This window comes from Macaca mulatta, chromosome 15, assembly GCF_049350105.2.
Source record: "Macaca mulatta isolate MMU2019108-1 chromosome 15, T2T-MMU8v2.0, whole genome shotgun sequence".
In the NCBI taxonomy this organism is placed as follows: domain Eukaryota; kingdom Metazoa; phylum Chordata; class Mammalia; order Primates; family Cercopithecidae; genus Macaca; species Macaca mulatta.
This window is the reverse complement of record NC_133420.1, coordinates 16,391,279-16,409,764: the sequence shown is the minus strand read 5'-3', so window position 1 is coordinate 16,409,764 and position 18,486 is coordinate 16,391,279. Positions and strand designations below refer to the sequence as shown.

Genomic DNA, 18,486 nt, shown 5'->3' with positions numbered 1-18,486 from the left:
TTCCTTTTTGTATGAGAAAAAAACATACATAGAAAAAAAAACTTGGAGATGAATTTAAAATCTAAATGGTGGTTATTTCTGGGTGAAGGGAACATGGATATTTTTGTTGTTTATATTTTCTTGAGGTTTTTTTCTCCTTTTGGAAACGTTACTTAAATAATAGATGTTTATTGGAGGAAAATGAGAGCATACAAAACCATAATCACTTAAAGCCCATCAGTCATCAAGCAATGGCCACAGTCAACACTTTGGTACCTATCCTCCATGAAAATGAGTGCACACATATAAATACTAGTCTGTATTTTAAAAATGTTTACAGTGACATTTGTATCACTTGTGAAAAGAAACTTTTTTTTTTTTTTGTGGAGACAGGGTCTTACTCTGTTGCCTAGGTTGCAGTGCAGTGGCATGATGACAGCTCACTGTAGCCTTACTCTCCCAGGCTCAGGCAGTCCCACCTAAGCCTCCCAAGCAGCTGGAACTACAAGCATACGCCACCATATGCAGCTGTTTTTTAAATGGTTTATAGAGATAGGATCTTACTATGTTGCCCAGGCTAGTCTCAAACACCTGGACTCAAGTGTTCCTCCTGCCTCAGCCTCCCAAAGTACTGGGATTATAGACATGATACACTGTGCCTGACCAGAAAATACAAAACTTTTAAAAAGATCATTGTTTCATATATTCAAATTTGACTAATATTTCTCTCTTTGAATTCTGTGAGTATATAACTAATACATTTTTTCTTCTATTATGACCAGTTTCCTATCTAAGCAAAAATGTATGACCAGTTGGTTTGGATAAGGTTAACAATACTTAGGGGTATATTCTCTCACTGCATCCCAGTCCACAGTGAGTTGTATATCCCAAATAGAGCCACTCAGATACTTGGGCCCTAACAACTGGCAGCACTACCCCAAGTGATACACCAGATGGCTTGCAGAGTGTTGTATCAGGATAGTCCGTTATTCATAGTGTGTACTCTTTGTGTTGGGTTTTTTTTTCCTCTTTATTCAGCCATGAATAAGGGTACCATGAACTACCTATACCCAGCTGCCTGGTGTGTCTGTAATAAGCAGAGCAGACTGTGAGATTAGGAGCCTGTGGGACGAGGTTTGTTTCTGAGTGTTTGCTACTAGCGCATTCAACACTGGAGCACAATCAGAGGCCAGTTTTACTGTTAGCTTTTCCTAGGGAAACTCCCCTCTTCCTTCACCGTTTGTCCAGAGGTAGTAGTTGTGTTCAGATGAGTGTAATAGAGCCCCTGCAGGGAGAGTGTCTGTCCTGTCAGCTAAGTGTAGCTAACACCTACTTCATGGGTTCAGAAGACATTAATGATTCCACCTGTTTCTACACTGCAGTTCCAAGAATGCGGTATTGATCAGAAGTAGTAGTAGCATGATGGTTTTCCAATAATCAGTTCATTTTCAGTGGAAAAAATGCTAATGATTTCTTTAGGGTCTGGTATATATTTTTCATGTCAGTTTGCCTAATATGCATGGAAGTGTTTAACATCTATGTGTGTCTTTACAGAAGTTAGTTGTTGCTGGTTCCAATATCTGTTGTATAAAGAAGTATTAACAGAATAGGTTTGCTTGCATTATTATACTTTCATCAAAGTGACAGTTTACTTGGATTTTTGTTTTCAGAAAGTGGTATTTTCATACTTGTATCCTACGTATTATTACATTGCTTTAGACATAGTGTCTTCCATGAAGATAAATTGCCATCTTAGCTAATTTGGAAGAGCCAAGCTCTATTAACTATTAATATAAATAGAAAATATTGACACAAAGTATTCCTTTGTTATTTATTTAGTTGGTTATTTAATTTAAAGATTAATATTTTTACCTTATGGAAAGTTTGGAAAATAGAAAAAAAAATTTATTCATTTTTGAGACAGGGGTCTCACTCTGTTGCACAGGCTGGAGTGTAGTGGCAGGATCTTGGCTCACTGCAGCCTCTGCCTCCCAAGTCCAAGTGATCCTCCCACCTCAGCCTCCCAAATAGCTGGGACTATAGGCACAAGCCATCACACCTGGCTGATTTTTTTTTGTATTTTTTGTAGCAACAGGGTCTCACTTTGTTCCCCAGGCTGGGCTCAAACTCCTGGACTCAAAGGGTCCTCCTGCTTTGCCTTCCCAAAGCTCTGGGATTACAGGCATAAGCCATTGCATCCAGCCTTCCACTGACTTTTTTTTCCCCCCCCAACCATTTGGATTGCATTAAATATCTTTTTCATTTTTTGCATTATTTTTGTAAGCTTTATTCTTAGAAGAGGAATTACTGGGTCTGTTTTTTTATGGTTTTTTATACAATGCCAAAATGTTTTCTTTAAAAAACTTACTAGTCACCTACCAGTGATAAAAAGTTTCAGGCTTGTTTTACCCATCCAAACGTAAGGGGTTATACGTATTTAAATTCTTATAATTTAGAGGACAAATTAGAAATGTATCTTGTTTATATTTCTTTGATGAGAGAGATTAAATGTGTTTATGTGAATTAGATTCCCTGTTTATTAGTCCTGAAATTTTAAACTCTCAATTTGTATGAGCTTTTTAAAAAATAGAAAACATCTTATTTGTCATTTGCTATGGATCTTTTTAGTTCGTTACCATTTAGTTATGATACCTGAGTAGCTATTTTTTACACAAATCTTAACCTTCTCCCTTTGCGATTTTTTTTTTTTTTTTTTTTGGTCACTTCTAAATTTATCAAGGTGTTAGATTCTGAGACCTAACATCTGTCAATTTGTCTCCTTTGTTTTGAGATACATGTATTTGTGTGACTTTCTATGTGTATTTATGTGGAATTACTTTTAGTGAAATAAGGTGGAAGTCTGAATTAAAACTTTTTCCCAGTTGTTAATGAAATGTTGCAGTGACTAAATTGTTTTGTGTGCTATAGTAGCACTGAGAAGTCCATGAAGTCCAATTATTCTAATGTCTTTTCTTAGTTTTCCTTCAGTTTCATTTATCTCATGCCACCTGAAAACTCCAACATTAACTGTGTTCCCATCTGTTCTTTTTGCTTCTTCAACTAGTAACATTCCTGACTTCATTCTACCACAAATTCTTTTCCACTTTCTTTCTATTATGTCAACCTCACTGTTATGGTGTTAACATTTTCCTTCCTTTTTTGTCACTGCAGGAAGTACTCCCACTACCCCGACCTCCTCTCAAGCCCCACAGAAACTGGATGCTTCTGCAGCTGCAGCCCCTGCCTCTCTGCCACCTTCGTCACCTGCTGCTCCCATTGCCACTTTTTCTTTGCTTCCTGCTGGTGGAGCCCCCACTGTGTTCTCCTTTGGTTCTTCATCCTTGAAGTCATCGGCTACTGTCACTGGGGAGCCATCTTCATATTCCAGTGGTTCTGACAGCTCCAAAGCAGCCCCGAGCCCTGGCCCATCAACCTTCTCTTTTGTTCCCCCTTCTAAAGCCTCCCTAGCCCTCACCCCTGCAGCGTCTCCCACAGGTCCATCAGCTGCCTCATTCTCCTTTGGATCATCTGGTTTTAAGCCTACCCTGGAAAGTACACCAGTGCCAAGTATGTCTGCTCCAAATATAGCAGTGAAGCCCTCCTTCCCACCCTCAACCTCTGCTGTCAAAGTCAACCTGAGTGAAAAGTAAGTCACTTCTAAAGTTTGATTCTTCTGTGGGTTGAGTAGAAATACTAGATGTTATTTGCTACAAGTAGAGTCACTGTGAGAGGAGTTACTGAGTAGAATTTTTTACCCAGAGTAATACTTGCAAATGACAGAAATTCAGCCAACATAAAAAGCTGACATTTCATCAGTGGATAGAGTTCAGAAGTGTCTCTTAGCTAGCATTTTATTTGTTTATTTTTTTGACTACTAGGGATTTATATTCAGATATTTGTTTTGCTTTTTTACATTATAAATGTAGGCAATATTATTTTAAAAAAAAGAAGCAATCCAGAATATGTATCCTGGAAGGGAAATGAATCCCTTGTTGTCTTTTTTCCTCCCGTGTCTACCCTTAACTCACTCTGAACTGCTGTCTACACAACCACAAAGTCATCTTGTGACACTGTAAATCGTTAGGTAATTCTTCTGCTTGACAGTCCCTATGAAGTCCCGTGGCTGCTCACTGCTAATTCTTAGGTTGGTATCCAGTTTCCTCCAGATCTGGGTCCTGCAGCTCACTCATTTCTTATTTATTTACTTTTTTATCTGCTTGTTCTTTTCTCCCCACTAGAATGTAAGCTTTTTGAGGGAAGCAGTCCCTTATATCTTATAACCCCTCCCAAGATAACCATGAGTTCCTAAGATAACCACGAAATATAAGTACTACCAGCTTTTTCCCTGCTTGCCTGTCCTATCTGTTGTTGCTGTGGTGGTGGTGCTGCCGCCACAGTTACTGTTAGTACTGACCTGGCACACATCCACTTCATGCTAAGGGTTACATAGTGTTCCATTTTGCTGGCTGCACCACAGTTTATCTGACCAGTCTTCTAATGCTGGATGTTTAGATTGTCTACAGACTTTTGCTCTTTAGGTGGAGCCGACTTTACATTTCTTTTAGGCCATAAGTATCCCAAAGACAGTGACCTGCATTCCTCTTCCTTTTTCACTCCCCAGAGAAGGTGCTCACTCTTAAAAGGAGTTCTCAGTAATTTCCTTGGTAAGAGAAAGTACTAACTCTCCTAAGCATAATTGTGTCCCACCTCATGTTTAAAACTCAGCTGGAAACAATAGCATTTCGTATCATGATCAGCTTGATATTTCATATTGTGATAAACTTAGTTTTATCTTCAAGTTAAGTACTTGATATTTCCCCTGAATAATTAATTCCTAAATAAGCAGACAATAAGAGAAATGTTTCCTTGCAGCTTTCACCTTTTATAAGAAGTAGCTAAACATTTATGTTTCCTGAAGGCAAAATGTATGTTATCTTTGTAAGTTAACATAAAAGATAATAAGTTATCTTTTTATGACATTGCTCATGCTAGTGTAAAAGAATCTTCTAGCAGGCTCTTCTGAGACCTTGGGGCTGCCATTTTTCAGGTTTACTGTTGCGGCTACCTCTGCTCCTGTTAGTAGCTCCCAGAGCGCACCCTCGATGCCGCCATTCTCTTCTGCCTCCATGCCAGCTGCTTCTGGACCACTCAGCCATCCCACGCCTCTCTCAGCATCACCTAATTCAGTGCCATTGAAGTCCTCAGTCTTGCCCTCACCATCAGGTATGATTTTAAGCAGACAACTTTAGACCTCAGCCCTGCCTTCTCAGATTAACAGTTTTAAGTGTTAAGAGTCCTACTAACATAGTTGGACAAGGTTATTTTTTCTTGCTTCCTGTATCATGCATTAATGATTAATGTGCTGTGATTTTCATACTCTGAATTGGGAGATTTGCTCTGGCTTAATGCTGCCACGCTTCTCTCTGACACTTCTTATGGAGCTAAGTGTACTTAATGATTCAAAGAACATGTCTTGCTCTTGGGCGTTTATTTTCATGTGGAGTCTGCCCTCCATGAAGAGCAGTTACAGAACAGTTCTTTAAGAAACACAGGCAAAAGAATTGTTTGGTGGGGTGCGGTGGCTCACGCCTGTAATACCAGCACTTTGGGAGGCCGAGGCAGGTGAATCACCAGAGGTTAGGAGTTCATGACCAGCCTGGCCAACATGGCAAAGCCCCATCTCTACTAAAAATACAAAAATGAGCCAGGTGTGGTGGCGGGTGCCTGTAATCCCAGCTACTCGGGAGGCTGAGGCAGGAGAATCACTTGAAACTAGGAGGCGGAGATTGCAGTGAGCTGAGATTGTGCCACTGCATTCCAGCTTGGGCTACAGAGCGAGACTCCGTCGCGGAAAAAAAAAAAGAAACACAGAAGAGAGAGTACCTGCAGTGACTGTATTTGTATTTTCACAGTCAGTCATACTGCTGTAAGCAGGAAGTTTTTTTTGTTTGCTTTTGTTTTTTTTGAGACACTCTCACTCTCTCACCCAGGCACATCACTGCAGCCTCTACCTCCTGGGCTCAAGTGATCTTCCCACCTCAGCCTCCCGAGTAACTCAGGCATGTACCACAACCGTCGGCTAATATTTAAAATTTTTTATAGAGACAGGATCTTGCCATCTTGCTCAGGCTGGTCTCAAACTCCTGGGCTCAAGCAATCCTCCTGCCTCAGTCTCCCAAAAGGCTAGGATTACAGGTTTGAGCCACCATACCTGGCTCCTAAAATTTTAATTTTTTTTTTTCATTGTCTTAGAACAAAGGCTAGCGCAGCTGGTGGTCATCACTCTTTAAAGTAAATCATGAAAGTGGGCCCGGGGGCAATGTGTAACTTCATTTCTTAGATTTGGAGAAAGGACATTTGTGATAGGAGAAATAAAGGTAATAAATGCTATATATTTTAACTGACTTCTTTTTCAAGCAGGACGATCTGCTCAGGGCAGTCCAAGCCCTGTGCCCTCAATGGTACAGAAATCACCCAGGATAACCCCTCCAGCAGCAAAGCCAGGCTCTCCCCAGGTGTGTTTAAATTCAGTTTGCGATGTTTGTGTTTATTAATTTACTGCCCCAAGCATACATATGAATAAAATAAATTTTCATGTTTTAGAATTCAGACCTTGGACATAGTAATTGGGACTATGTGATAGTAAATACCAAAGTGCGAGGTTCGAATACTTGTATACTCATAAAAGCCATTTAGCTATTTTAATTTTTTATTCTTGTATAATACACATAGAAAAAAGTACACATGATACTTGTACAGCTCAGTGAATTGTCACCAACTGAACATACCTTGGTAACGAGCATCCAGATTAAGAAACAGAATTTTACAAGAACCTGGCTGGGCATGGTGGCTCACGACTGTAATCCCAGCACTTTGGGAGGCCACGGCGGGCAGATCACCTGAGGCCAGGAGTTCGAGACCAGCCTGGTCAACATGGTGAAACCCCGTTTCTCCTAAAAATGCAAAAATTAGCTGGGCGTGGTGGCGCGCACTTGTAGTCCCAGCTCCTGGGGAGGCTGAGGCGTGAGAATCACTTGAACCCAGGAGGCGGAGGTCAGAACCCCAGCGTTCTTTTTCACCTATCCCCTTCTAATCACTACTCTTGCCAGAGTAGCTGGTTTCCCGATTTCCGATAGCATAGATGAGGTTAGCCTGCCTGTACCTCCTATCACGTGGAATTGTACAGTATGTATTCTTATATCTGGCTCCTTTGTTCAACATTATGTTTGTGAGATTTATCCATGTCATTGTTGTATGGAATTTATTGTGTGATTATATTACAAGTATTTGTTCCACTCTAATGGGCACTTGAGTAGTTTCCAGGTTTAAGCCTTTGTATGTAGTACTGCTATGACCGTTCCAGTTGATGTCTTCAGTGAACACATGTACAGGTTTCTCTTGGGTTTATCCCTAGGAGTGAGATTGCTGGATCATAGACTCTGCATGTATTCCTCATTAGTAGATTCCCACCAAGAGTGTATGAGACTTTTGGCTGCTCCACCTACTTGCCACTCTTGGTATTTTTCATCTTTTCTTGTATTGTTTTGTGGTTTTAATTTGTATTTCTCTAATGATTAGCAAAATTGAGCTTTTTGAAATATGATTATTGGCCATTTGAATATTTTCTTTTATGTTGTGTCCGTTCATGTCTTTATTCTATTTTTCTGTTGGATTGCCGGCTTTTTCCTTCTGATTTTTAAGAGTTAGTTCCTTGAATACACACACATACATGCACATACAATGCAAATATGTTCTCACTGTGAATTGTCTATTCATTGTCTTTTTGGTCTCTTCAATGAATACACGTTCTTCATTTTAATACAGTTGAGTATATCAGTTTTTTTTTTTTTTTAATTTTATTTTTGAGATGGAGTCTGGCTCTGTCGCCCAGGCTGGAGTGCAGTGGCGCCATCTCGGCTCACTGCAAGCTCCGCCTCCCAGGTTCACGCCATTCTCCTGCCTCAGCCTCCTGAGCAGCTGGGACTACAGGCGCCCGCTACCACGCCCGGCTAATATTTTTTGTATTTTTAGTAGAGACGGGGCTTCATGGTGTTAGCCAGGATGATCTCCATCTCCTGACCTCGTGATCCACCTGCCTCGGCCTCCCAAAGTGCTGGGATTACAGGCGTGAGCCTCCGTGCCCGACGAGTATATCAGTTTTTCTTCTTTTATGATTAATGTTTTTCCTGTTTTGTTTTAGAAATCATTTTCTATTTCAAGGTCAAAAGATGTTTTTCTAAAAGCTTTGTTATTTTATCTTTCGTATTTAGATTTGTAGTCCGTCATCTCAGTTTATTTTTATGGTGTAATGTAAAGAGAATTGTATGTCTGTTTCCCACGTGATTACTTGAGTGCCCTGAAAACGAGAGTTATGTCTTTTCCTTTCTGTGTCCCCCTAACCAACCCTTCTCCTACCCTAACACACACCTGTACTGGGTACATAGTAAGTGCCCAGGTCACAGTTCACGCTTGTGGCACGATGGATGACACACAGTGTTTGTCAGATAAATGTTTGCTGTTAATGAATGCTGATGCAGTCTAAGACCTCTTTAGTGTTAATCGTTGTTAAGTATCAAATAGTCTAAAAGGCATTTCAAATTATAGCATCTTTAAAGCAGAACTCTTGATTTCTGTCTCCTCTAGAGGCTAGTCCTTTTCCAATGAATAAGTAGCACTAACAAACCAGATGTTTGCACAAGTCCCAAGCCCCAAAGCATCCTAGATCCCTCTCTTCAACGGTACCTGTCCCCAGTCCAGGCTGGCAGGAGGTCTTGTCAGCTCTACCCTCTGCTGTGTCACATGTCATAAGGCCACAGCTCTGTCCCCCTGCTAGCATCCTGTGTCAAGCTGTTGCCACCTCTCACCTTGTTAACCTCTTGAGTACTCTCTCTGCTATCCCTGCTCTAGATAGCAGCAAGAGAGATCTTTTAACTCATAAAGGAGATTTAAACTCTCCTAAAACACCAGTAGTAGCTTTCCAGCACCTTTAGAATAGAACCCAAACTCCTTGTTGTGACCTTACATGACCTACCCTGGCCTGCCTTCCTGACCCCACCCCTGCCCTTTCCAGCGTCCGCCCTGACTTCACAGAGCCCATGTTTACTTTTTTTCTTTGCCAAGGTTTCTCCTGCCTTGAGACCTCTGCACTTCCCTTTCTTGCTGCCTGGCAGGTGCTTCCTGCAGATCCCATAGCTTGCTTTCTGCTTGCAGCCTCAGTTCAGAGGGCAGCCCGCAGTGAGGGCTTTCTTGGCCATCTCATCTGAAGTAGTGCCCTCTTTTATTCTCTTTATGTTTTCCTGTTTGTTCTCCAACTGAAATTATCAGATGTGTTTATATTTTATTATTTAGCATGTCCTAGTAGGAGGTAAGTTCCATGAGAGTTGGGCCCTCATCTACTTGTTCACCTCTACCTACACTGTCTAGAACTTGCCTTACACAAAGTAGAGATCCTATAAATAAGGGTTCGTTAGAATGAGTGAAGAAACAATGCTGTGTTACAGGAGCACCACTCCCTATAATAGGCACTGATATAATTGCGTATAGAAGCTATGGCTTGGGCCGGGCGCAGTGGCTCACGCCTGTAATCCCAGCACTTTGGGAGGCCGAGGCTGGTGGATCACGAGGTCAGGAGATCGAGACCATCCTGGCCAACACAGTGAAACCCCGTCTCTACTAAAAAAAAAAAAAAAAATACAAAAAGTTAGCCGGGCATGGTGGTGGGCACCTGTAGTCCCAGCTACTCGGGAGGCTGAGGCAGAAGGATGGTGTGAACCCAGGAGGCGGAGCTTGCAGTGAGCCGAGATTGCGCCACTGCACTCCAGCCTGGACAATAGAGCCAGACTCCGCCAAAAAAAAAAAAAAAAAGCAGCTATGGCTTATATAGGATCAATTTTTAAACCTTTTGCCTTCCATTTCAGGCAAAGTCACTTCAGCCTGCTGTTGCAGAAAAGCAGGGACATCAGTGGAAAGATTCAGATCCTGTGATGGCTGGAATTGGGGAGGAGGTAAATTTGCTTCCTGAGGATGTTTTTCTGGAAGTAGCTGACAGACTTGAATGGGTCAGAGTGCCAACCCCTATATGACTAGTTCATTCTAGCACTGAAGCATGACCCATCCCAGCAGTCTGAGCAGTTAGTAAGCACAGTAGCAATGACATTACTGTTTGTCCTTCAGACTGAGTAGTTCCTCACTTGTGTCTTCTACAGATTGCACACTTTCAGAAGGAGTTGGAAGAGTTAAAAGCCCGAACTTCCAAAGCCTGTTTCCAAGTGGGCACTTCTGAGGAAATGAAGATGCTACGAACAGAATCAGATGACTTACATACCTTTCTTTTGGAGATTAAAGAGACCACAGAGGTTTGGGTTTATGGATACTTTTCCTGAGTTGAATTGCATTTTAACAATTTTTTTTTCTCCTAATACTCCGTGCGTGTATTTACTTTATTTCTTCAAGGACCACCAATGTTGTTGTTTTTATAACATGACTGAGTAGCTTGCCTAGAATCCCTGAGTTCATATTCTACCTTCAGCACGTAATAAATTATGTGACTTTGGGCAAGTTAACCTAGTTACTCTGTTTTTTGGTTTTCTCATCCATAAGGTGGAGTGAGTTTCTACCCCTTTGACACATGCTATGCACTCCATAAAGTTTATTATAGTTGTTAATTTAATTTAGGTATATTTGAAATTTTACTATCTTAAAGTATTAGATTTTTTAAAAAGGATATTTTAGGATATATGCAGTATGAAAATATTAAATGTTTGGTGTTAATAGTGTTAATTATTGTTACTGTTATTACTACTTACTGTGTGCCAGGAACTGTGCCAAACACATCACTTGTATTATCTCACTGAATCCTCCACAACTTTGCTGTGTCATACATACTGTTACTTTCTCTATTTTGCAAGTCAGGAAACTGAGGCTTAGGTAAATTTGTCAAAAGTCACCCACTTAGCAAGTGGTGGTGCCAGGATTCTGCTTCAGACTGTCTGATTCCAGAGTTTGGGTCTTAAATAGCATGTTTGGAAAGAGGAAAGTTCTTTAGAGTGTTAGCAGTAATTATCTTCACATAGTAGTATTAGAGCCCGTGCTTTTTGTATTTTCTGCATTTTCAGTCGTTAGAATGTATTTTTTTTTAATGGAGATGAAAAATAAATGTAAAAAAAGAACATTAGTGTCTTTCTAAACAGTTAAATTCTTTTTTTACATGAGTTTAGTATATTCATATGTTCGTTGTGTTCAGTGTTTGAGAAACACCACCTTCCTTGATCCAAACAGAAAGGTTTGGACTTAACAACTTTTTGCATCAACGCATTATTGTACTTTTTCTAGTCGCTTCATGGAGATATAAGTAGCCTGAAAACAACTTTACTTGAGGGCTTTGCTGGTGTTGAGGAAGCCAGAGAACAAAATGAAAGAAATCGTGACTCTGGTTATCTGCATTTGCTTTATAAAAGACCACTGGATCCCAAGAGTGAAGCTCAGCTTCAGGTAGGAGATCTATGTAAATCTATTTAAAAGATTTAAAAACAAACTCATGTAACAATTGCTACCTCTTTTTGCATATAGATTTGGATGATGGCTCTTTTTGAAGTCGTTGATTTTCTGCTTATAATTTACCATACTTCCCATAAACTTCCTTAACTGTGGCAAAAAAAAAAAAAAACCAGTGCACTTCATGTAATTATGTAATTTTTTTCATTTAAAAAATAGATTTAAAATTTTTTTTTTTTTTTCTTGAGGCAGGGTCTTCTCACTCTGTTGCCAGGCTAGTGTGCAGTGGCGTGATCACAGCTCCCTGCAGTCTTGACCTCCTGGGCTTACGTGATCCTCTTGCCTCAGTCTCCTGAGTAGCCAGGACCACAGGCATGTGCCACCACACTTGGCTAATTTTGAATATTTTATTTGGAGAGACAAGGTGTTACTATGCTACCCAGCCCAGGCTGGTCTTGGAACTCCTGGGTTCAAGCAGTCCTCCTGCCTTGGCCTCCCAAAGTGCTGGAATTACAGGTGTGACTGGCCAAAATTCTTTATTGAACCTTAAGCTTGATATAGAGTACTCTGTTGAAACATATATTTATATGTTGAATTATAAATAGTAGTTATTAAAGTGGCAACTATTTCTTGAGTGCCATTTAATCTGCTAGGTGTTTCTTATGCATTATTTCTAGCCTTCAAAGCCAGCTGCTCTGCAAGGTAAGAGTTACTGGTCCCTGTAGCCCCATTATACAGCTAACTGGAAATTAAATTTCATAGGCTAAGTAGGTTGTCCAAGGTCATGTTGGCTAGGAAAAGGGGAACCAGAATTGAAACCTCCATTTGCCTGAGCTCTTTTCTGTATGCCACACTTTAGCTTTTCTTTTGAATTCTTTTTTTTTTTGAGACGGAGTCTCACACTGTTGCCCAGGCTGAAGTGCAGTGGCACCATCACAGCTCACTGCAGCTTCAGCCTCCTGGGCTCAAGTGATCCTCTCACCTGAGCCTCCCACATAGTTGGGACTACAGATGTGTGCCACCACACCCAGCTGATTTTTAAATTTTTTGTAGAAATCGGGTCTCACTACATTATCCAGGCTGGTCTCGAACTCCTGAGCTCAAGTCATCCTCCTGCCTTTGTAATCCCAAAGTTCTGGGGTTACAGGTGTGAGCCACCATTCTTAATTATTCTTAATCTCTGCTTTCACTAATTGGATTTTGCTTTCCATCTTTTAGTTTACACCGAATCATTGTGTCACTGGCCTTAGTGTGGGGTTTCTCTTCTGCTATCTCACATTTGTCTGGCATTCCAGCGGGAAGGGTTCACTGGCATTTCTGGTCTTCCTCATGACATCTGTGGGGTTTGCGGGTGTGATGAATCGTTCTTGCCTCAGATAATTTGAGGCTGCAAGCTTTATTGTTCCCCAGTGTTTCTGTCCCACACCTGGTCAACTTACTGAAAATTAAAAAAAAAAAGAAAGGTTCCTTCTTCAACAATATTGCAGAGCCCTTACTGTGATCTGCAGCCCTCTGGTATTCCTGATGCATCCTCCTTCTACCTATTATCTCTCAGCGAGAGAGTGCTGCCTGCCTACTGCTTATCAAATTACAGGCATCCACTCTGCGTCCTAGCTACATGTTCTTCCTACATGCCTTTCCACCTATTTCTCTGTTAACAAACTAAGAGGAAAGCATACAGCTTTAGGGGAATGCTTATTCAGAAGGGAATAATTTTCTTTTTTCATGGTGCTAAGTAGGTAATACTAGTCAGCATGTATTGAGTGTTTACTGTGGGCAATGCACAGATGATGAAACCAAGATAACTGAAACTGCCCAGGTTTTACCACTAATAAACCTTGAAACCTTGAACCTGGGCAGTCTGACTCAAGAGCCTCTGCTCGTACTCAAGAGTCTGGTTTACAGTTCACGCAGGTTTACAATTCTTGCAGTTGGGTAAGTGACAGAAAGATGAACATGTAAATGTAGTGTGGGATATGTTGCTATGGGACCACAGGTGAGGGAGTAGCTGAGCCAGAGAAAAGAAGTATTTGTGTTAGGCTTTAAAAGAATAATTGTTTTTGGCTGGTGGACACAATTGGGAAGGCATTCCAAAGAAACAGCAGCAGCTAACACAGAGGTGTGGTTGTATCTGAAGAGATCAAAGGAAAGAGCCTTCTGTAGTCATCAAGTATTAAGTTGAAAGTTACATTTGCTACTAAGGTTATTTCTACTTCTCTTGAATCAGCTTGGCTCTTTTTAAATTACATTTTCTCTTTTTCAGATGGGACATATACCCTTATCCACAATTATGGTTTGTTTTTTTTTTAATTTTTAAAAATTTCAATAATTTTTGGGGAACAAGTGGTGTTTGGTTACATGGATAAGTTCTTTAGTGGTGATTTCTGAGATTTTGATCTCCCATCACCCAAGCAGTGTACACTGTACCCAGTGTGTAGTCTTTTAGCCCTTACTGCCCCCCTTCCCCCCAAGTCTCCAGAGTCCATTGTATCATTCTGTTTATTTATTTATTTAGAGACAGTCTCATTCTGTCACCCAGGCTGGAGTGCAGTGATGTGATCTTGGGTCACTGCATCCTCTTTCACTGTTTTGGCCAGGCTGGTCTTGAACTCCTGACTTCAAGTGTTCTGCCCATCTTGGTCTCCTGGAAAGCTAGGATTATAGGTGTGAGCCACTGTACCCGTTCCATTGTATCATTCTTATCCCTTTGCATCCTCATAGTTTAGCTCCTGCTTATGATCCTATTAGAACAAATGGTGTTTGGTTTTCAATTCCTGAGTTACTTCACTTAGAATAATGGTCTCCAGCTCCTCCCAGGTTGCTGCAAATGCCATTATTTCATTCCTTTTTATGACTGAGTAGTAGTGTATATATGTGTGTCACATTTTCTTTATCCACTTGTTGATTGATGGGCATTTGGACTAGTTCTATATTTTTGCAATTGCGAATTGTGCTGCTGTAAACATGAGTATGCAAGTGTCTTTTTCATGTAATGACTTCTTTTTCTCTTGGTAGATACACAGTAGTAGGATTGCTGGATCAAATGGTAGATACTTTTAGTTCTTTAAGGAATCTCCATACTGTTTTCTGTGGTGGTTGTACTAGTTTACGTTCCCACCAGCAGTGTAAAAGTATTCCCTTTTTACTACATCCACGCCAACATCTATTATTTTTTGATTTTTTAATGATGGCCATTCTTGCAGAAGTAAGATGGTATTGCATTGTGGTTTTGATTTGCTTTTCCCTGATAATTAGTGATGTTGAGCGTATTTTCGTATGTTTGTCAGCCATTTGTGTATCTTTTAAGAATTGTTCATGTCCATAGCCCACTTTTTGGTGGAATTGTTTGTTTTGTTCTTGCTGATACATTTGAGTTCCTTATAGATTCTGGATATTAGTCCATTGTCAGATGCATAGTTTGTGAAAATTTTCTCCCAATCTGTGAGTTGTCTGTTTACTCTGCTGATTATTTCTTTTGCTGTGTAGAAGCTTAATTAAGTCCCATTTATTTACCTTTTTGCTGCATTCGCTTTTGGATTCTTGTTCATGAACTCCTTGCCTAAGTCAGCCTCTATAAGAGTTTTTCTGATGTTATCTTCTAGAATTTTTATGGTTTCAAGTCTTAGATTTAAGTCTTTGATCCATCTTTTTTTTTTTTTTTTTTTTTTTTGAGACGGAGTCTCGCTCTGTCGCCCAGCCCAGGCTGGAGTGCAGTGGCGCGATCTCGGCTCACTGCAAGCTCCGCCTCCCGGGTTCACGCCATTCTCCTGCCTCAGCCTCCCGAGTAGCTGGGACTACAGGCGCCCACAACCGCGCCCGGCTAATTTTTTGTAATTTTTAGTAGAGACGGGGTTTCACCGTGGTCTCGATCTCCTGACCTTGTGATCCGCCCGCCTCGGCCTCCCAAAGTGCTGGGATTACAGGCGTGAGCCACCGCGCCCGGCCTGATCCATCTTGAGTTGATTTTTGTATAAGGTGAAAGATGAGGATCCAGTTTCATTGTTTTATGTGTGGCTTGCCAGTTATCCCAGCACTATTTGTTGAATAGGGTGTCCTTCCCCCAGTGTATGTTTTTTGTTTGCTTTGTTGAAGATCAGTTGGCTCTAAGAATTTGGCTTTATTTCTGGGTTCTCTATTCTTTTCCATTGGTCTGTCTGCCTGTTTTTGTACCAGTACCATGGTGTTTTGGTGACTATAGCCTTGTAGTATAGTTTGAAGTCAGACAATGTGATAACTCCAGATTTGTTCTTTTTGCTTATTCTTGCTTTGACTGTGTGGGCTCTTTTTAGTTTTATATGAATTTTAGGATTTTTTTTTCTAGTTCTGTGAAGAATGATGATGGTATTTTGATGAGAAATGCCTTGCATTTGTAAATTGTTTTTGGCAATATGGTCATTTTCACAATATTGATTCTACCCATCCATGAGCGTAGGATGTATTTCTATTTGTTTGTGTTGTTTCCATTTGTTTGTGTCGTCTATTATTTCTTTCAGCAATGTTTTGTAGTTTTCCTTGTAGAGGTCTTTCACCTCCTTGGTTAGGTATATTCCTAAGTTTGGGGTTTTGTTTTTGTTTTTGATTTTTGGTTTTTATTTTTTGCAGCTGTTGTAAAAGGGGTTGTTGTTTATTTGATTCTCAGCTTGGTTGCTCTTGTTGTATAGTGGTGCTACTGATTTGTGTACATTGATTTTGTATCCTGAAAGTTTACTGAATTCATTTATCAGTTCTAGGACCTTTTTGGATGAGTCTTTAGGGGTTTTTAGGTACACGATCATAACATTGGCAAACAGCAGCCGTTTGACTTTTTCTTTACCAATTTGGATACCCTTTATTTTTTCTCTTGTCTGATTTCTCTGGCTACACAAATAATTTTGAAAATACATTTAAACATAATAAGATCTCTCTATAGATGTAAACTGCTTTTCCTAGTGTATAGCACGTTATCTCCATTTGTAGACATACTTAATTGAATGCCTCAGTTTTATTTATTTATTTATTTTTAAGAGGCAGAGTTTTGCTATGTAGCCCAGGAGTGCAATGGCTATTCACAGGCATGATTATGGTACACAAAAGCCTTGAATTCCTGGACCTGGGATCCTCCTAATTCAACCTCCTGAGTAGCTGGGACTATAGGTGTACCTCACCTTGTCTAGCTCTGTTTTGTTTTTGTTTTTGTTTTTTATTTTAGACAGGGTCTTTCTCTGTTGCTTGGGCCAGAGTGTGTAGTGTGGTGGCTTGATCCTAGCTCACTGCAGTCTCAAACTCGGGCTCAAGTGAGCCTCCTGCTTCAGCCTCCCAAGTAGCCAGGACTACAGGCACACGCCACCACATGCCTGGCTAATTTTTTTTTTTTTTTTTTTTTTTTTTTGAGTCGGAGTCTCTCTCTGTGGCCCAGGCCTGAGTGCAGTGGCACAGTGGCACAATCTTGGCTCACTGCAAGCTCCGCTTCCCGGGTTCACGCCATTCTCCTGCCTCAGCCTCCCAAGCAGCTGGGACTACAGGCACCCGCCACCATGTCCGGCTAATTTTTTTGTATTTTTTAGTAGAGACGGGGTTTCACTGTGTTAGCCAGAATGGTCTCGATCTCCTGACCTCGTGATCCGCCTGCCTCAGCTTCCCAAAGTGCTGGGATTATAGGCATAAGCCACCGCGCCCGGACTTGCCTGGCTAATTTTTAACATTTTTGTAGAGATGGGGCCTTGCTCTGTTGCCCAGGCAGGTCTTGAACTCCTGGGCCCTAGCACTCCTCCTGGTTTGGCCTCCCAAAGTGCTGAGATTACAAGTGTGAGCCACTGTGTCTGGCCTTTGGTTTTTTTGAAACAGTCTCACTTTGTTGCCGAGGCTGGAGTGCAGTGGTGCAATCTCAGCTCACTGCAACCTCTGCCTCCTGGGTTCATGCAGTTCTCCTGCCTCAGCCTCCTGAGTAGCTGGGATTACAGGCGTGCACCACCACGCCCAGCTAATTTTTGTTCTTTCTGTTTTGTTTTGGAGACAAGATCTCACTTTGTCGCCCAGGTTGGAGTGCAGTGGCGTGATCTCAGCTCACTGCAACCTCCACCTTCCAGGTTCAAGTGATTCTCCTGTCTCAGCCTCTGGAGTAGCTGGGATTACAGGTGCGCACCACCACACCCGGGTAATTTTTGTATTTTTAGTAGAGATGGGGTTTCACCGTGTTGACCAGGCTAGTTTCGAACTCCTGGCCTCAAGTGCTCCACCTGCCTTGGCCTCCCAAAGTACTGGGATTACAGGCATGAGCCACTGCACCCAGCTCTAATTTTTGTATTTTCAGTAGAGACAGGGTTTCACCATGTTGGCCAGGCTGGTCTTAAGCTCCTGACCTCGAGTGATCCACCCATTGTGGCCTCCCAAAGTGCTGCGATTACACACGTAAGCCACCATGCCTGGCCTGTTTTTTTGTTTAGAGACAGTCTTGCTCTGTTACCCAGGCTGGAGTGCAGTGGCACGATCTCAGCTCACTGCAGCCTCTGCCTCCCGTGTTCAAGTGGTTCTTGTGCCTCAGCCTCCTAAGTACTTGGGATTATAGGCGTGCATCACCATGCCCAGCTAATTTTTGTATTTTTAGTCAAAGCAGGGTTTCACCATGTTGGCCAGGCTGGTCTGGAACTCCTGACCTCAGGTGATCCGCCCACCTCAACTTCCCAAAGTGCTGGGATTACAGGTGTGAGCCACAGCACCCAGCCACCTGGCCTGTTTTTAATTTTTGAGAATCAAGTTGCATAGCCGTGAAGGTTAACAGTCGCCCAAAATTTAAATAAAATTATTGCAAGCCTATAATAAGTTAAATAGCTAAAATTTTAAATAATGGCAGATTCAGTTTTTAGTGCTAATACTGTTCTTTGCTTTTGTGAACAAATGAGTATTTCTCAACTGGGAAGATGACTTACAGGTTCTATGCTGTGAATAGATAGGCTCAGAATTATTTTCAGCACTGTTTGTCTCCATTACAGTTAATTTTATGGGTGGGGGAGCAAAATCTAAATGGATGCACTGTCT

At 41.3% G+C, this 18,486-nt stretch overlaps 1 protein-coding gene and 1 long non-coding RNA gene across 14 annotated transcripts in view; one reads left to right on the top strand and one right to left on the bottom strand.

The window, feature by feature from the left end:
- The window catches only part of NUP214 (nucleoporin 214), a 112,740-nt gene that overhangs the window by 16,395 nt on the left and 77,859 nt on the right, over window positions 1-18,486 (top strand). For 3 of the 13 annotated variants that reach the window (XM_077967434.1, XM_077967432.1, XM_077967436.1), the window contains exons 12-17: window positions 3,475-3,625; window positions 5,027-5,202; window positions 6,400-6,494; window positions 9,897-9,983; window positions 10,185-10,334; window positions 11,311-11,469. In XM_077967434.1, coding sequence (XP_077823560.1) covers window positions 3,475-3,625; window positions 5,027-5,202; window positions 6,400-6,494; window positions 9,897-9,983; window positions 10,185-10,334; window positions 11,311-11,469 — 818 coding nt within the window. Of the gene's footprint in view, window positions 1-3,150; window positions 3,626-5,026; window positions 5,203-6,396; window positions 6,495-9,896; window positions 9,984-10,184; window positions 10,335-11,310; window positions 11,470-18,486 lie in introns of all 13 variants that reach the window. The other 10 variants (XM_077967433.1, XM_077967431.1, XM_015116547.3 and 7 more) reach the window with 4 other exon arrangements.
- On the bottom strand, window positions 6,837-9,843 carry LOC144335022 (uncharacterized). Its single transcript, XR_013405402.1, has 2 exons — window positions 9,791-9,843; window positions 6,837-7,853 (listed from the first exon to the last, which is right to left on the bottom strand). It is a non-coding gene; the product is annotated as an uncharacterized LOC144335022 (long non-coding RNA).